Here is a 17,831-nt window from a genome sequence, read left to right on the forward strand (position 1 = left end):
ACAAATTTCTGTGCTGAAGAAGCAAGAAGATCAGGAGCAATTTATAAGTTCCAGCATTTAGAAAGTCAGCCTTTGCTAATTATGATAACACTGCTATTAATAATAATACATATACTAATAATTATTACTATTATTATTAGTAGTAGTAGTAATATAATTATTGCCCATTAGCTAATATATAATATTAATGATCAAATATAAATTATATCCTGCGTGTTCACATAACTGAATGACAGGTGGTCAGCAAAATTACCATCAGGATGCTCTATGTTCATTAATGTGTTGCCTGTTTTATCAGTAGTTCAGTCCATTCAGAGGTGACAGATTACCATTCCTGCTTTCAGTAAACTTTAATAGAGTAAACATCATCCTCACAACCTAATATTTTCAGAGTTATGAAGAAAAAGTGAGTTGAGAGAAAGTTCCCAGCTCAAACAGTCTATCAGCTCAGTGTTGTAGAGGTATCTGTTTGTCATTAGTGTTCAGAGTAAATGTCACGTAATGAAAGTGTTACTTAAAAAAAGCAAGTATGAAAGTGTATCTATGGTACTAAAAATTAGAAAAATATCTTCTGATGACTTCTTCTCTATCATATTCATGTCATTACACTGTACATTTAATGATGTCAGTGGAGTGGAACTCAACTATTCGAATATAATTCTTTCATTAATCTGGTGATTTTTCTCTCAATTAATTTATTGAATTTTGTTCAAACTGCTGCATGAACAAAATTATCAAAAGGAAAAGCAGCAAATTTCCACAGGTGGTTATAGAGGTGGAATAACAAAATTTAGGTATTTTAACACAAAAATGCCTTCACTAATAATCATCCTCCATCAGTTACCATCTTAGTAATAAAAAAGAAAGATACTGCTTTGGGGAGCATGAAGTGACCCAAGTTCATAGTTATCTCTAGATCATCATTAGATGTCTGAAAGTAAAACTACCAATCCCAGCCACATAGTGCTCCTCCCTCAAAGGGGCAGAACTAACCTTTTTAGGTCTTTAACCAACCCAGGGTGGAGAATGGTCAAGGAGTTTAGCTGTACCCTTTTCCCTTTTCCTCCATCATACATGCATACACTCACCTGCAGCTTTAACAGAGATGCCATAAAACCCTGTACATCTCATTGGTCCTTGTGATGAATACTTCAAGTTTCAGCTCAAAATGGCTCAGAGATTTTTCTCACAGTTCATCAGAAATAAGATGTTATGCAAGTTTACACAGATTAGATCAGACTGGTTATTTTCACAACAAAATTTATTAGAAGAATAGTGGTTTTGAAAAGAAAGTTCTAGCATCCAGTGAATACTACCTTACACAACATTACAGTTGAAATGTGTGGCAAAAATGGCAATCTTCTTTCTTTTTTTTTTTCTTTTTTTTTTACCAAATTGAATATAACATAACCAGTAAAGTATTTTACACATGCACAAAGACAGATCTAATCAACGTCGCCTGATGTTTAATGCAAAATGAATGAAAAATAACAATAATAATGGTAATCATGTTTCATCATTTTGTCAAAAAAAAATTAAATCAAGATATTACGAATTATTCATTAGCCCAAACAGAAACAAATATTTTGTATTCAAAACAGGGAGAGGGAATAGGAAAAATAAAAGTGTCAATCAAACTGAAGCCGATTATTGTGATCCTTGTTAAGTGCTCATTTACATGGACATCAATAATATAAGCCAAGAAGAATAAAAGTCCAACACACAAGGTACAAAATAAGAACAAAGAATTATTGTACATAAATAAAACTACAATATGAGAAAAATATTTTTTTAAATTATACAATTTTTGTTAAACTGTAAACAGTAGATATTGAAAAATGAGGTCCATCGGAATATTTGGAGAACCAGTGTGTAAGTGTAGGATGTTTGTGTGTGTGTGTGTGTGTTTGAGAGGTACAGTAAGGTGGGACCAAACTGTAAAAGGGGGCTTGAGCATCCTGAGCATCGGCACAGACCCCCAAGGGCCTGCTGGACTGAAGGAATGAGGTATATCGTCAAACCCAAAAACCAATTCTCAGTGAAAAAGACGAAAAAGCCCAGCAAGCCCTGCTGTGAGGGGAGTGGGGGGGGGGGGGGTCTAGTCACCCGTTAAGAACCAAAGTGAGATCTTGCAATGTTAGAAATCTCAGGAGGACAAAAGAAGAGGTTTGTTGTTCTAGCCAAAGAGTCCAAACATCAACCATCAAAACAATCAGAGCTATCTCTTTCTCAGCAAAATCAGTTTACTGTCAAAATCACCATCAAGAATGAAGAAAGTAAGTTTAAAAGCGCTTATCCCATGAAATGCGAGTCTTCAAATACTTAATATGACTGATGTGAAATGATTGTTTTAACTGGTACAAAGTTTAGGTCAAACTCATAATAAACTATAACAAACTAAAGACTACAGCCTATTGGAAAAATCCATGGCATCCAGGCTCTGTGCAGCAACCCATCTCAAATATACAATAGAGGCAACGACCAATCACAGTTGAGATGAGTAGTGCTCTAAAAAGTCGAAGAACAAATGAGAAAATGTCACACTAAACAGCTTAGCAGATCCTCCTGCTCTACTTAAGACTCACTTTGTTTTTAAACCAACACATTGTATCAAAGATAGCTGAGGCTTAAAACACTATTTAACAGCCAGATTGCTGTTGTATCCCCGCAAAAATGTTCAAGACGGTAGACTTGTCACACAATACCAGATGCCTGCATTGATGCTCTTCAAGGAGCAAAAGCCTGGCAATTGATGCAAATCAGTGAGAAAACAGAGTGCTAATAAAGACTCTTTAGTTCTGAACTGAGAAGATTGACATTCATAATATAGCTCTAAAAAAAAATCGAGAAGAGATAGCAAATGAAAAGAAAAAAAAAGTACATTGCAAAAACAAAGCTCTGGTGACAAGAAAAACTGCTTATGTTCATTTGATTGTGAATAGGTTTGGGCAAATAAACCAGAGTTAATGCTGATCACTGGTAGGCCTCAGTATAAATCAAGTACCTGAAAAAGAGTGAGAGTGGAGTTGATGTGGATCCCTGAGGGTGTCTGGGTAATGTAATTTGGGTCTGTAAGGTGCCTGAGAGGCATTTTTCCTACAGACAGCAAGTGTATGTTCATAAATGCAGTGTGTCAAACCTGCACATTGTTCAACTGTGTTGCTGCATGTACTTTAAAGCATGCTCCGAAAAGCAGCTATGATGCTAAAATATGGATGAAACTGAGAAAAATCAAAAACAGCAAATATTTCCCATGATTTCTTACACAGCCACACACATTTACAATCATACATACTTACTTTACAGAGAAAAAACAAGGAACTGCAAAACAGTGTTAGCCAAAAACCACTACGAAAGCTGTTGCAGTGACAAACAAACACCTTAGGGGCTCCTCCTTAACAGGAAAAGGATTATTTTTGTTAGGGACAATATTTCAGATTCAAAACATCCAATTAAAAAAAAAAGAAGAAAAAAGTGCTTTTAGAATGACCAGCCTCGTCAAACAAAAGGACTGATTCAGGGCTATGTACACCAGCATGCAAAATTATCAACCTGAAACTGCCCATCCCTCACAGCAAAGCATGGGCGAGATGTATTTTCAGTCTGTTAGGTTCTGCAGAGAACCTCAGCAGGATTCACAACCCTCCACTTCCTTCATGAAAACAGTCTTCACTTTTCTAGACATCAAAACACAGACTGCTCTTCCTCAGTGCCTACGTATATAGTTCCACCTCACTTGTGAAAAAAACAGGTGAGGGATGATGGGTAGAGCAGATCTATATACAACCATCTTGAAGACCCCCTCCCAACAGCCCTTCTTTTTCAGCCCACCCCCACCCCCCTTCCCCTACATGTGACCGTCATGTCCAGTGTACAGTGTCTGTTGCAGAATAAAACCACCCACCCACCCCCATTTCACAGAATCAGGCTTGAAAAGACTACAACTACACAAGATCTCAGTGTCACTATTTCTGTTAACAAAAAAACTCAATTCACCCTGGCCCTTTTCCCTATGCTACATCAAGGGGTAATAACAAGCACAAACTGAGTAAGAAAACAAACACCAAAAGCAACAGAGTGGGAGTCATTTTACCTGACATTCTGCACTGGACTTCTGTATTGTTTCCCTGAATCATCAATGGAAAAGGCTCATCCTCTTCCTTTTCAAGATAAAAGTATATGACATTAGAGATTCTATATTTACATATGCATTTGTGTTTGTGTCTCTGTGGGGCTTGTATAGGTATATCTATGTGCACATATACAGCATTTTTATTCTTAAATATGTATAGTTAAATTAGAGGTTTGTTGTGTGTGTGTGTGTTTTTTACATTCAGTATTCAACAAAGATAAAGAGAAGATACGTAAAGAGGTATACAAAATGAACAATGTGGGAAATGTGTAGTTTCAAGTGTTCCCCATAATGGCCTTCATACTGCTAGCAAGCCCACTTAAAAACAGATTTTCTTGTCGTTCTGGTGAAGCCCCATCTTTTGTAGGGACTGAAAGAGTATCTTCTGTGGTTCTTTCTGAGCTTTTCAGAAATAACAATGTATTCAATTGTCTTAAAAACAACTTGAGAATGCCATGTGGGTTGCAGAAGACTGAGACCTAGAATGTTCGCAGGTCAAAAGACAGAACATGTAAGGACTTGAAACCAAAGTGGCGTAAATGCTATGGAAACTCTACTTGGTGTGTTGTTCTGTTGTTTTCTAGTATGACTTTTTGTCAAGGCAAAAAATGCAGGTTGGAGACCAAAATAAATAAAAAAGGAGATGAAAGTGCTTCGGAGATGAATGTTGATGGTCAGGATCTGACAATATATGAGGGTTGTCAAGGTTACATGGATTTCTTTTCTGAGGTATTCTGTGTTGTGCGTTTTCTCTTCTTTACATTTTTGCACACCCAAAACAGCAAGATGAAAAACATTAAAGACTGAAAGAAAGAACAAACACACAGTGTTACTTTCCCCGTTGCAAATTCAGTCAAAGTGCTCATTTTCAGAGCAGCTTTCAGTAACGTTGACATTAGGGAAGGCAACAGTACAACTTTTAGAGGTTCGATCACTACATGAACGCAAGGTGGGCCATTAAGTAAGTTCTGCATGGGCCTCCCCTGATAAGAATTATTCAGATTTACAATCCTTGCTGTTTATAAAGCACTGAAAAAGTATTTGGCTGAAAAATAATGTACAGAATTATTCTGAAAAATAAAATAAAGAAATAAACAAGGCGTTTCAATTACCCCTTTTAAGTGATGTTCTTGGTTAATGTCAGCCAAAGTGTGACATCTTTAACAAAAAACAAACAAAAAAGCACAACCTTTCGTGCACAGTTGGTGTATCTGGAGTAGCAATGGCCTGCGTGACATTTAATCGTCTGTACTGTTTGAGAATATTTATCTCACCTGTTAAACTTACTGCCTGGACACTGAACACTAATCTACTCAGTAAGTAGTGATCTGCCTGACCTGCCTATCGATCACACTTATGAGCCAGTGTTGCTCTTCAGCTCAACTATAAATACACCAGCTGGTGTAGTTCTCAGTATGTAGTGTAGACTTCACAACTCAGAGGTAACAGAAGAGGACACCAAAGACACCAAAGTTTGAATTCAGAACCCATCACAACTGTTAGAAAAAAAAAACAACAGAAAGGAGCTTTCAGAGCATCACGGACTTTGAACAAAATCTAACCCCCACTTATCAGCTGTTTTTTTTTCTTTTCTATTACACACAAGCCAAAGGTGAAGGCCGAGCCCACTGCCTTGAACCGTCACAACAGGAGATCGGTGAGATACAACATTAACTACCTTTAAAATATTGAGTCTCTTTGGGGGAGGGAGTGCATGCAACTTACACCAAGGCTGTTTACTGACCATCTGCCAAATGTTTTGTAGGTGGTATGTATTTTTCCTGTAGAAAGACGCAGTATTAAAGGGGATAATGATCTCCCAACCCCCCTGTTGCTGAAAGAGCCTAAGGCCCTGTCTTCAAAAATCAGCAAACTCCTCATTAGAGGAGAGCACGGCAAAGCCTCTGTGAAAAGACAAAGAAAGAAACGTGGCTTGTGGATGCAACACGAAGGTAGTTTAGTTTATGAAGAGGTGAATGGACCTAGATGCTGCTTAGAAACACCCAATCTCCCATAAGATAAATGAGGGTCTGTCAGCTCTTCACCAGCCACTGAGCAAAGATGCAAAGATATGTGCAATGGCGAAAAATGGGGGGGGGGAGGTTTTTCATCAAAGAAAATGACATTGTATACAGAAAAGTAGGTGTGCCTGAGAAGAACAACATGAGAAAGAAAAACAATCCTGTGGCTGGTCAGCAAAAATGAAAGATACCATCTTTGAATAGTGGGGTGGGCATCTTAGCAGACAAATATGCTTCAGCTTTGAGCAACGAAGTTCCCTGCACCTGAGAAATTTCAACCATCAGGTCCTCATGACAGCCCGAGGTAGCATATCATCTCAGAGATGACAGGGGCAAATATATGCTCACATGCACTCTCATGTGTATAAAAATGAGAGAAAGACAAAAGTGCTTCAATAATGTCTAACCAATGGAGTAAAAGACAGGAGATGTGAATAACAAATATTCAGTGATAAATACTTGTCGATCAGATTTAAGTAAAATAACCTGCAGTTTTGTGTCTTTAAAACAAAGACTCCACGAGGAAACAGTAGGAGCGACATCTATGCATTTGGGTTTGTATTTTTTGCAGCAAGACAGAATTAGTTCGGCAAAATAATCCAAACAGAGCCCATAAAGTCACTGGTCTGTTCAAACAGTATCAGCTGAGCTGGATGTTTTCAGAGAAGCAGAGACCAGCTGATCCACGTAGGTGGTTCTAAAGGGCCAGACACACCTCCACATTTGAACAATGCTGCAAGATTGTCATGGCAACACACAAGGACACCTCAGATTTCCTGCTCATAGCCTTTGCTTGGATTTTCAAAATTCCCCTTGTTAACCTACAACAAGTTTAATATTCATTCCCCTTTTCTCCCCAAGAGAAGCTTCAGATCAACAGTTCAGCAGCTTTAGATCACAGTGTGAAAGTGGTTTTGTTGTGAAATGTATTTCAGCCATGTTTCATTAAAAGCCTGATGGTGAATAGTGGCATGGGGGTGGGGACAGCGACCTTTATTATTCTCTACTTCACTTAGATCTCATCCTCGCACTCCTATCCACCTCCTCAGACCGCAGCCTCTATCTGACGCTCTGTCTGGCTGCCATCTGTGAGTGGCTTCCTGACGAGGCGTAGGGGTGAGACGTACGCCAGCACTGCAGGCTTGCTGGGAGCGAGAACAGCTACTGAGAGAAATGTCTGTCTGTAAGTCTTTAATAGTGCAACACAAAACACAGACGGAATGGTAATTTAAAATGGTAAATTTGACTGGCTGATCAGACATATGAAATTAAGAGTGGTTGTAGTTACTGCAGATTGACGAGTGCATTCAAAATCTGTCCTTTAACATGAGTATTTTCCTATTATGAAACATAATCAGGATCAGCAGCATAAGCATATGACTTATCAATGAGCAATTTCTTACCTTTTCTCTATTGGAACTTAAAATTATGACTAAAACATTCAACCATTCCAAAGAAACTATTTAGCTTTGGGGGCATATTTTTTCGGTCAGTTTCAGATTTTTCTTATTATTACCTCCAAAACATCATGGTGTTAAAGTTAAGCTTTAATTAATTTTAACAAAAGGAAGGAAGGAACGTGTGCTGATTGGGGCAGATCAGCATCATTCCAGAGGCATGTCTGGCCAAGACGATCTGTACTAAAGCTCTGCTCTCTAAGCCAGACTGCCACTGAGTGACTGCCTGTCACATCTTAACACATGCTTTGACACTAAAAATTGGCATTGCACTTCACAACAGAGAAGAAGCACATTTGAACGGATCCATTAATGTCACTTTGAGAAATTCGAGAAGAACGATGAAGCTTAGAAGTCACAGGGAGAATAGTCACTTTCAGTTAACATATTGATCGCTATTTCTTAAAACTTAAAACTAGGTAAAAATATGTTGTGTTATGATTCTTGGAAAAATCTGCCCTTGAAATTACACAAGGATGCTTTTCAGACAGAGAATAAAGAGGTATAAAGGATGTTTTTTTTTAATAAACAGAATAAAGTCTTCAAAAAAAGTTTAGTCCAAGACTAATATTCACTGTTGACCTGAACTGGTGACCTTTGCATTTCTCCTTTTCATTTTTCAAAAACTTTTAAACTTTTTAATATGCCACAATAACCTTCAGGGGAGCAACGCAATTTTTAAAAAAAAAAGGAAAATCGTTTTGTGTCTCACTTTGTCCCACTTTTGTGCTTTTTAGACAGACATGACACTACTACAGCTGACTAGGTTTCACCCTCTGTGGTCATTGCACGGAGGCATGAATCATATTCGCTCTTAAGGTTGTAACCAAAAATGAACCTAGTCTGAGCCTCACAGTTCTATTTATCTCTAGACTTTGTCACTAACAACCAACACACCTGATTACAACAAATTCTTGCCCATGCTCCAGAGAGGGTGTCTAAAGGACATTTAAGGATTGAGGTCAGTCACTAACAGCAGTGGCAGAAATACAGCAGATCAAGTAGTTTGACAAAAAAAGTAACTTTACTGCAGGAATGCAGAGAGCCTCACAGACTGGTCACTTACAAGCCAGCAACCACACTGACATTTGTTCCTCCAACAGAAAGCTGGAGAACCTGATATTGCAAAGGGACTAAAAGGTGTCTTTGTTTAAAAGTAAGAAACTAAAAGTGGTTTTCACAGAGGCAGTGCCTGCAGCGTCCCAGTGTGACTGATCACAATCAACCAGCAGGGCGGATGTCTGCAGGCTGTGCAGAACACACCCACCTGCTTCTAAAACAGACATGGCAGACTCCAGCTTTATAATTATACATATAATCCACCCACACAAATTGTGGCTACCTGATGAGGAAGGAGAGTGTGTGTTGCTCTGGGTGCACTTCTCTTCTGGTGTGTGTGCATTCTACTTTCCCATAGCTGTATGTGCTAGAGAGAATACAGCATTGTACTCATGAAAACCTGCATTCTGGCTTATAAGAGTCTTTTTTGTTTATAGGAACAGAAAGAAAAATAAGTTCCACAAGAATAACAACAGTATGAACAACCACATCAAGAAACAACAGTTATCCAAAATCTGACTGTTGGTTACGTCTAAAAATCCTGATTCTTATTGTGTTTCTAATATACAATCAGCTGCTTTTTAAGTGGTTGGACCTGAGGTATAAATGACAACCAGATATGCAGCCTGACAAAAAAAAAAAAGAAACAGAACAAACCTCTGCAGAGGAGCATGGCAATCATATACATTTTGTTTTTTTCTTTCCTGGTAGGCCACCACATAGTGCACCATTGTAACACAAAATGGTATGTCATGTGGAGTCTAAATAGTGAGGTTACTGTATTTGCTGCTTAACATGATTTTCTTTCTTATGGTCACGTTTTGACAGTATTTCACTCAGAAAAAAAAGAATCAAAGACAAATAAAGAGAAAACTGATTGGTATACCTGAAGATGCAAAAAAATAAATAAAAGAACAAAAAAATAAAAACAACAGTAAAATAAATACATACATATTCAGAAGCAGATAGCTTTTTTTCAATTTCATCATGTTTCAGGTACATTATCCTGTGCGTGCTGTTTCTGAGGAATGCATTGTAAAATTCTTTCTTTTAAAAGACATATGAAGGTTAACTTGTCCACCTGTCCCTCAATACTCCCTCTGGGTCTCTTGATTTTTTTTGGTGTGAGACAATAAAAAAATTCAAAACATCTCATGTCAAGTTTCAACTTGGAGTTAAGTTACATCTACCAACAACCAATATAGCAATGAAAAAAGAAAAACCCTCAGTGAACACAGCCCCTTATTCTTTCTCAGAGCTGGGTGGGACCAAACCATTTTGTTGCCTCCCGGGTGAAATCAAACAACTGAATCCCAAAATGTTTTGACATTTAGGGGAAGAAATTAGATATTTTCAGTCTCCCATACAATCTGAACAGTCTTTAAAACACAGGAACAGTTGTATGATCCCTGTGGGTCTTTTGTCTGTCTGTGGCTGATTCACTGCTATGACGTTTTGTTACCAAAAAAAACCCACAAAAAAAACCCTGAAGTGTTAGGGTGGCACATATTGGTTAGTCAGACATTTGAATCGTCTTCCTTCTCCCTTTGTAAGAAGAAGGCAAAACAATGGAAAAAAAAACAAAAAGACAGTAACGGAAAAGAAACAGTGGAGGACACTTTATTTCCCAGAGTATTAGCTATCGCTTCACCATGCAGCCAGGTAAAAGATACATTGAAGTTCGAGGCACAGAAAGGAGAGTTTTGTGAATGAGGTATAGCACTTGGGCTCTGCTTACCAAGTTACCATTTACTGACGGGTGACATATTAAAGGAAACACCTGAATGCTTGAACCCAACAGTGGGGACAGAGCATGCTATTGGGCATTTGGCTGAGGTTGTTTGGGCCAACTTATCCCTGAAAAAAGCAATCTGAGCGATCACTGTTATCACTTTCAGAACGATAGCACAAGAAGCTACTGGATGGTAAGATGAGTATTAAAAGGAGACATTTACACGAGATATTTTGCAGAGACGTGTCAGACAGCACTCTCCATCTGCCATCATCAAAAGTTCAACTAACAAGGCTACTTGATGCAACTGAGCCCACTTTGAAGGTGTCATTGGAATATGTTTGGAAAAGGGCAGGGACTTTCAAAAAGATCCTCAGCATGAACCATCCCTGTTAAATTCAGAATAGAATTTAAGATTCTTCTTCTTCTCACATATAAAGCTCTTAATGACCGAGCTCCATCATATCTTAAAGATCTCATTGTAAGATATTTTCCTAACAGAGCACTTCGCTCCCAAACTGCAGGTTTACTTGTTGTTCCCAGAGTTTCTAAAAGTATAATGGGAGGTAGAGCCTTCAGTTATCAGGCCCCTCTCTGTGGAATAAGCTGCCAGTTTGGGTTCAGGACGCAGACACCACCTCTAACTTTAATGCGAGGCTTAAAACTTTCCATTTTGATAAAGCTTATAGTTAGGGATGGCTCAGGTGATCCTGAAACATCCCATAGTTAGGCTGCTATAGGCCTAGACTGCTGGGGGGCCTCTTATGTCACACCTTTCCTCACTTTGTTCTCTTTTTCCCCCTTTTAATTTCTCAAATGATATTATGTACATTTGGCATTATTGCGGTCATTAACTTGTGTTTCCCTATCTCAGCAGATATCCTTTGAATGGCGTTACAGTGTTTGTTGTCCCCTCTTTCTGTCTTCTCAAACCCCAGCTGGTCGAGGCGGATGGCCACCCTTCCTGAATGTGGTTCTGTCAGAGGTTTCTTCCTATTAAAATGGAGTCGTTTGTCTCCACAGTGGCCTCATGCACGCTCAGGACGGGATATTGGAAGAGAAGAGTTAGCTAGAAGTTAGCTAGAAATTGTTTTTGAATTGGCTCTGTATGTATGAATTTGACTAATTTTGAATTAAATTAATTGGATTATGATTACAAATAATTTAACTCCAATCGGCTTGAATTGGACTGTACTATTGAAGTGCCTTGAGATGACATTTGTTGTAATTTGGCGAAATAGAAATAAAACTAAAGTGAATTGAGTTGAACCATTTTTCTATGGGCTGGCTTGAAACCTGTCAGAATGATGGAGTGGAGCCAACTGGTGAAACTAAAGTCTTGCCGTCAGCAGAAAACATATTTACTTCTGGGAAAAGCCTTCTTTCTTTCCCATCCTATGACTGAAGAATTTTGATGCAACGCATTCTATAAATATCTACACTCACCCTTTAGGAGCCTACATCGTTAACAGTCATCAGACATAGTTCATTAGACAATGTTCCAACCCACTGTCACTGCTAGGAACACATAACTTGGAGTCTGGCATGATGGATTCTCTCATGATTGTGATCTTGCAAGTCTCACAAGAACCCAGCTGCCATTCAGGGTAACAAAAACAGCTCCAGTGGTATGTCTCACCCAATACCTTTGGTCTATCACATCTATAAATGTACTGAAGGTAGTTAAGTCTGCGCCATTTTCCAAAAGACGAATATTGCTGCCCAACTCATTGGTTCAATCCTGAGACATTTACAGTACTGAAAGCTACTGTTGCATGCTTGTATCAGAGACAGCAGTGTTCCCAATGCAAGCAGCAGAAAGTGAAAACACACAAGACAACAATAGTCTGTTAAAAACAGGAAGCAAGTGTGCCATTTTCTGTGCAGATCACTGCTCTGGTTTAGTGAGTCTGAGAGATTCCAGTCACTTCACTGCATTGCATGTTTTCTCAAGCAATATAGCATAGTTTGAGGTGACTTTGAAAACAAAGCAGAGACTCAGTCGAAAGAGGAGCTTTTTTGGACAGGTGGAGCTGTTAACCATATGACAACAACACTCAACAGAACCCAAGAAAAATTAGACAAGAAATAAATAGATACCTTAAATGGCATGCACCTTACTAAACAAGATCAGGCTGATAATGAGACTTTTAAGAAATAATTTGTTCTTTAAAAACTACAGTGTTTGCCGAAAAAAGAGTAAAAGCCAATAAGGGTCAAGTAAAGAGGGACAAAAAAAAGATTATTTAGAGATTAGTGTAAATTATTCTCACATACTATTTGGCTTTTGAGGAATTGCCCCTCACAGGGGAATTCAGGCTAAGTGCTGCTGTAGAGTTTATCCATCCAAACCTGTGCATTAAATGCCAATTAATTGTTTCTGTACATTAATTTGATGCTTTACATGCATTGCATGAAAGAAGTTAACGGAGAGGTTTACATAAGTTGTTTTCTCTTTTGCTAACATGGAGGCAGCTCAACATTAAGTGGGTTTGTAAAACTAAAACTGAGAAGCACTTTACTATCAACACCAAAGCTTTGATCCTGTTTTAACTATCAGATCAGTGCATTGTCCTACGCTGGGTCCAACTCAACGTGCACAGCAACCTATTAGACACTTCAAATGCTAAGCATTGTTAAAGTGTTGGACGCATTTCATGCATGATGACACCAGGTAATACTGTTGTCCCAGGGGTCTTTCATAAAACTTTTTTAGCCACAAAGCTTAAGATGGATAACCAATAATCACAGGGGAGGATCCAGATTGTATGCAACAAGTAGTAAATTAGTCTAATTCTAATTAGATTATGACCAAATCCCGATACACATTGTGGGTTTAAGTATCTGTGACTCAAGATTAACTGTGTTAAATTACATTATAAATGTAATAATACAGTGTATTGGTTCAAAACTGAAGTCAGCCTAAATAGTGGTGCATGCCATTTCTAAGTGAATAATAACAACAAAATCAAATAAATAAAACGTACAATACATTTAAAAAGGAGTGAATCATCATTTCATTTGAACAGAGATTTACAATTCTCATGTTAAAAATCTCACAGACTGGGTGAGCACCAGGCAGTGTTCGGAGCCAAGAGCAACATTTAGAGGCGAGAGGAGGGAAAACAATGAGACGACGAGACACAAAATGTGTTCAAGGTGTTTTTTTTTCTTTTTTTAATAACCATGGAGGTAATTGAGAAGGGGAAAAAAGAGTAGTTTGGGTCCAAGCTGTACCTTTCTCGGTCTTCACTCACTAAAGCTTTTTGATGCCATCTCTCTGCCCTCCTCATCGCTCTGTTCCATTTGCCCCAGACAAGAGCTACACTACATGCATAACCTCAAACTTTTATATCTTGCTTTTTTTTTCTCTTACTTTTGAAAAGTGCTATTTTCGTTCAGCCCCATAAATCAAATTTACAAACCCAACATCAGTGTTTTCTGTTCTTTTTCTATGATTCAGTAGCAGGTCTGCTGCGTCACTGCCATAATAATTATGTGGCCATACCAGAGACAAAGCATTAGCGAGAGACGTGTTTTGTATTATAGGTCCAACAAGAAATCACCATATTTGTAACCCACATCTGTCTCAGTTACCCTGAGTTAAAAATGAGGAGAACAAAAACACCCAGAATTATGAATTGGCTTTTACATAGTCATAATAACTTAAAATATATTAAAATCTGCCTCTCCCTCACCTATCAACTAACCATCCCCACTGCATATTACCCACCCACCACCCCAAAAGGAACACCCCTCAATAAATGCACATTGTTTCAAACATAACTGCCTTTACAACCATGTAAAAGTTTGAAGGAGAGGAATTTCTTTTAACTCATCAACTAAGCTGCACCAGCTTAGTATCATTAGAAAAGAAATAAACATATCAGCAATATTGTTTCAGCAAAATGTTGTTATTAGCTAAGACAAGCTAATTCTTTTTAGCCTGGGCTAGCTAAAGCCTTTTTAGGAGCTAGATAATGAACTGGATAGCAGCACAGTTTCACATTCTGATCCTAAGAGGCTGCCTTCCAATGACGATTTCCATGAGGGTTTGAGCTCACTTTGGCTACCATTTGGAAAGCAACCTTCCGGTGGCTCCGCCTTTCCAGGATCAGCAGTGACAGACTGATGGAGGTCCTTGAGGTAGCATCCCACCTTAAAAAAAGCTGATCCATACTGAGAGTACCCCTCAAATTGTCCCTTGGCAAAAAAAGAGGGTGAATTCATCTGAATATGAATCAGCATATACAGGCGACTTGCACCTCTGACCCGTTGCAAGGTTGCGACTGGGCTTCAGAAACAGACCATAATAAGTGCATGATGCATGGGCAACAATGCCGAGGTAACCTGGTCTGTAAGCACCAGACCCAAAGTGTAGTGCAAACAAAAGCAAAACAAATCAAACGAAAAGATAGAGGAAAAGAAGTTGCTTCTAGAAGTCATTAGTGTCCACGAAACTCACAAACATGCATCCCTGAATGACTTTTATGTGTCTTCCCTCGTTCAGAAGAGGACGGGTTAATCTTGCGTACATCCACACAAGAGATTAGCAGAATATTTTAAGGAGGAAAGAAAAGGTCTGCAGTTAAAGCATCATGGCTACCTGGCAATAAGAAAATGGGTTTGATTCTGAACCCTTGTGAGGAATACCAATGGTATGATTAAACCTTGTAGTTGGTTTCAAACATAATAGACAGTTCACTTACCAATTTCCAGTTAGTGTTCCATGAGAGAGGGGAGTGGTAAAGAGAATAATTATATGTTTTTTAATTTTCAACCTTCCCCTCAATTTTTTCTCCCAAATCAAATTTGTCTAAAGCCCAAACTGCATTTAAAAGCAGCAACGGATCAGTGTATCAAGTTCAGAAAAGAGTGGTTGGGGTTTTGGGCTGGGGATTATCAGCATGCTTAAGGAAATTTCATTAATTGTCACTAAACTAATGTCTTTCACTGCATCTGTTAAGCTCATGGATATAAAAGCTAAACAAATGCTCATTCAGCTTCATCAAGTGATGCTGCTTAAAAACTGTCCGATTAGTTGTTTCTTTCCAGTTTGTTTAAAGAATCTTCCTCATTTTATCCCTGCATTTGTGCTCACCCAGATACTGCAAAGTAAATTGGCACAAATAAAGCCCCATCCATTTTTCAATTACTTAAGTATTGTGACTGAGGTTTACATGTGTAAGTAGTTTAGTCGATTGGTTTGAAATCGTCATCAATCTCCTCTTTTACATTGTCCTTGAGCTCAGCAGCTGCTAGTGGCAGGCTGTCATCTCGTGGGGTCGTGGTAGGCGTGTTCTCTGATTCAGTGGGAAAATCCTGGCCACCAGCTTCCATCTTCATCATTAGCTTGAGCTTTTTCTTTGGGGGATTCTTCAGGGTTCCCATTCGCTCCTTTACCTTGTACTCAAGGGTGCTGTGTGGGATCCCATACATGTTCTGTGCCTTAGACACACTCATCTTCCCGCTCATCACTACTGCTATGGCTTCCTCCAGAATCTCACTGTTGTACTGCCGATAACGGCCCCTCTTCTTCCTTGGCTGCTTGGAGTTTGGGTCCCCTTCCACATCGGAGATGGAATATGCTGGCCCAGAACTGGAGTGGTCCAAGTCAGAGCTCCAGTAGTCGGCCGCCCCGTCCAGAAGGCTCCCAAGGCTTCCTCCACGACGATTCTGCTTGGGCAGGATGGCTCTCAGCTTCCGGCTCAGAGTGTTCTCCCCAGGGCCACCGACCCCTACCCCAATGGCACCATAACCATACAGCTCAGACGCATGGGAATCCCAGGAAAGATCCATTCCCCGAACTTGGGGAATCTTTAGGTCAACAGGTGGCGAGTGACCCTGCTCTCTCTTGCCCTCATTGTGGTGATGTTGGGCCTTTGTGACTTGATTGTGGCTGTGATGGTGTAGGGAACTCTTAAAGGAGAAGGCGCCGTGGTGGTTGAGGTGGTGATTCTCCAGGAATGTAGGCAGGTCCTTGAGGTCACTCAGGGCTCCACCAGCCTGCTTTAGCTTCATCAGGGTTTCAGACTGGACCTTGTTACCCCAGGTAGAGGAAGAGCTCTTCTGGTTAAGCAAAGAGTGTGACTGCCCATGATTTAACAAGCCGGCTGCCTCTAGACTTGCCAACGAAAGAGCCGTGGGCTGGATCAAAAGACGGTGCTTTTGGCCGAGGAGTTCTTCCTTGATGCGAAGTGAGCGGGCCAGTGGGGGCTTGAAGGAGTTGACGTAATTCTCCCTCAGTCCATCCTGCAAACTCCTCTGCAGCAGGCTGTCCTCCTCCTCCGCCTCTGACAGCTTATGTTCTGCTTTGAGTAAATGTCTGGATGAAGAGGAACAACAAGAAAATTTAGAAAAGTGTAAGAGGCTTAAAACCTGAGGGACTTTTGAGATTAGTTAGATGCATAGCCCCACATGAGGCTGTATGATCAATGTAGTTTCATTATACCTTTTGTCTATATCAGATTGGGTTTCTTGATGTTGGATATATAAAGCAAGACTAAAGTGATATCCTTATAGCCTTCTACCACCTTGCACTGATTTACGAGCACCTTGCATTTTAGTTTTTCATTTTTCATTTTCATAGTCGATGACTGGAGCCTATCCCAGCTGTCATTGGGCGAGGGACAGGGTACACCCTGGACATTTCACCAGTCCATTACAGGGCCACACAGAGACAAACAACCAGCCATACTCACACGCACTCCTAGGGTCAATTTAGTGTCATCAGTTAACCTAACATGCATGTTTTTGGATGGCGGGAGGAAGCTGGAGTACCCTGAGAGAACCCACGCATACACAGGGAAAGCTTGTAAACTCCACGCAGAAAGGCCCCAGCTGTGACTTGAGCCAGGTACCCTATTGCTGTGAGGGAGACACCACCACACCATCGTGCAGCCATCATGCACAGGCAAAAACTAGCTTTGTTTAGCAGTTATTACCAGAAATGACCACTTGTATAGTGGTAGCTTTGAATTCTAGTAATTAGAATGTGAAAGTAACTTCTTAGTCTCAAATTAGCTAAGGTATGACACTGTAGGGAAAGAGTTTCTATGCCCAGGCTGTCCCAATCAAACCGTTCCTAATGCTTATTTGACCCATAGACCAAAACTAATTCCAGAAAAGGCAGTCGCAAATTTATTACTGAGTATGAGGCTGCTGATTCAAATATGATACTAATGCAGGGAATGTGCATCAATAAATTAATGGGATGGTAAGCAGACAATTGTCATTAAAGCCGGAGACACAGATTGATTTTTAGAAAAGGGAAAGTAGTCAAAGCCTGCATCACCCCCTGTGGATACACACAGCTGCTGAGCTCTGACTTTGGGGTAATGGACAGATGTTGGTGGTACTGATCAGCAGGTAGAAGTCAGTAGAATATGAAATAATATGGAGTATAATATGGAGGTTGTTGAGGTAATAAA

The 17,831-nt window shown here is 39.6% G+C and overlaps 1 protein-coding gene across 1 annotated transcript in view; it reads right to left on the reverse strand.

Annotated features, from left to right (window-relative positions):
• Positions 1–1,360: 1,360 nt before the first annotated feature.
• Positions 1,361–17,831, reverse strand: part of lcor (ligand dependent nuclear receptor corepressor) — an 84,470-nt gene continuing 67,999 nt past the window's right edge. Inside the window, exon 7 of the mRNA XM_072383613.1 lies at positions 1,361–16,726. Within this exon, the coding sequence (XP_072239714.1) occupies positions 15,595–16,726 (1,132 nt within the window). The 3' untranslated portion in view covers positions 1,361–15,594. The remainder of the gene's footprint in view (positions 16,727–17,831) is intronic.

Source organism: Leuresthes tenuis, unplaced genomic scaffold, assembly GCF_036924035.1.
Source record: "Leuresthes tenuis unplaced genomic scaffold, fLeuTen1.0.hap1 SCAF_4, whole genome shotgun sequence".
Classification (NCBI taxonomy): Eukaryota; Metazoa; Chordata; class Actinopteri; order Atheriniformes; family Atherinopsidae; genus Leuresthes; species Leuresthes tenuis.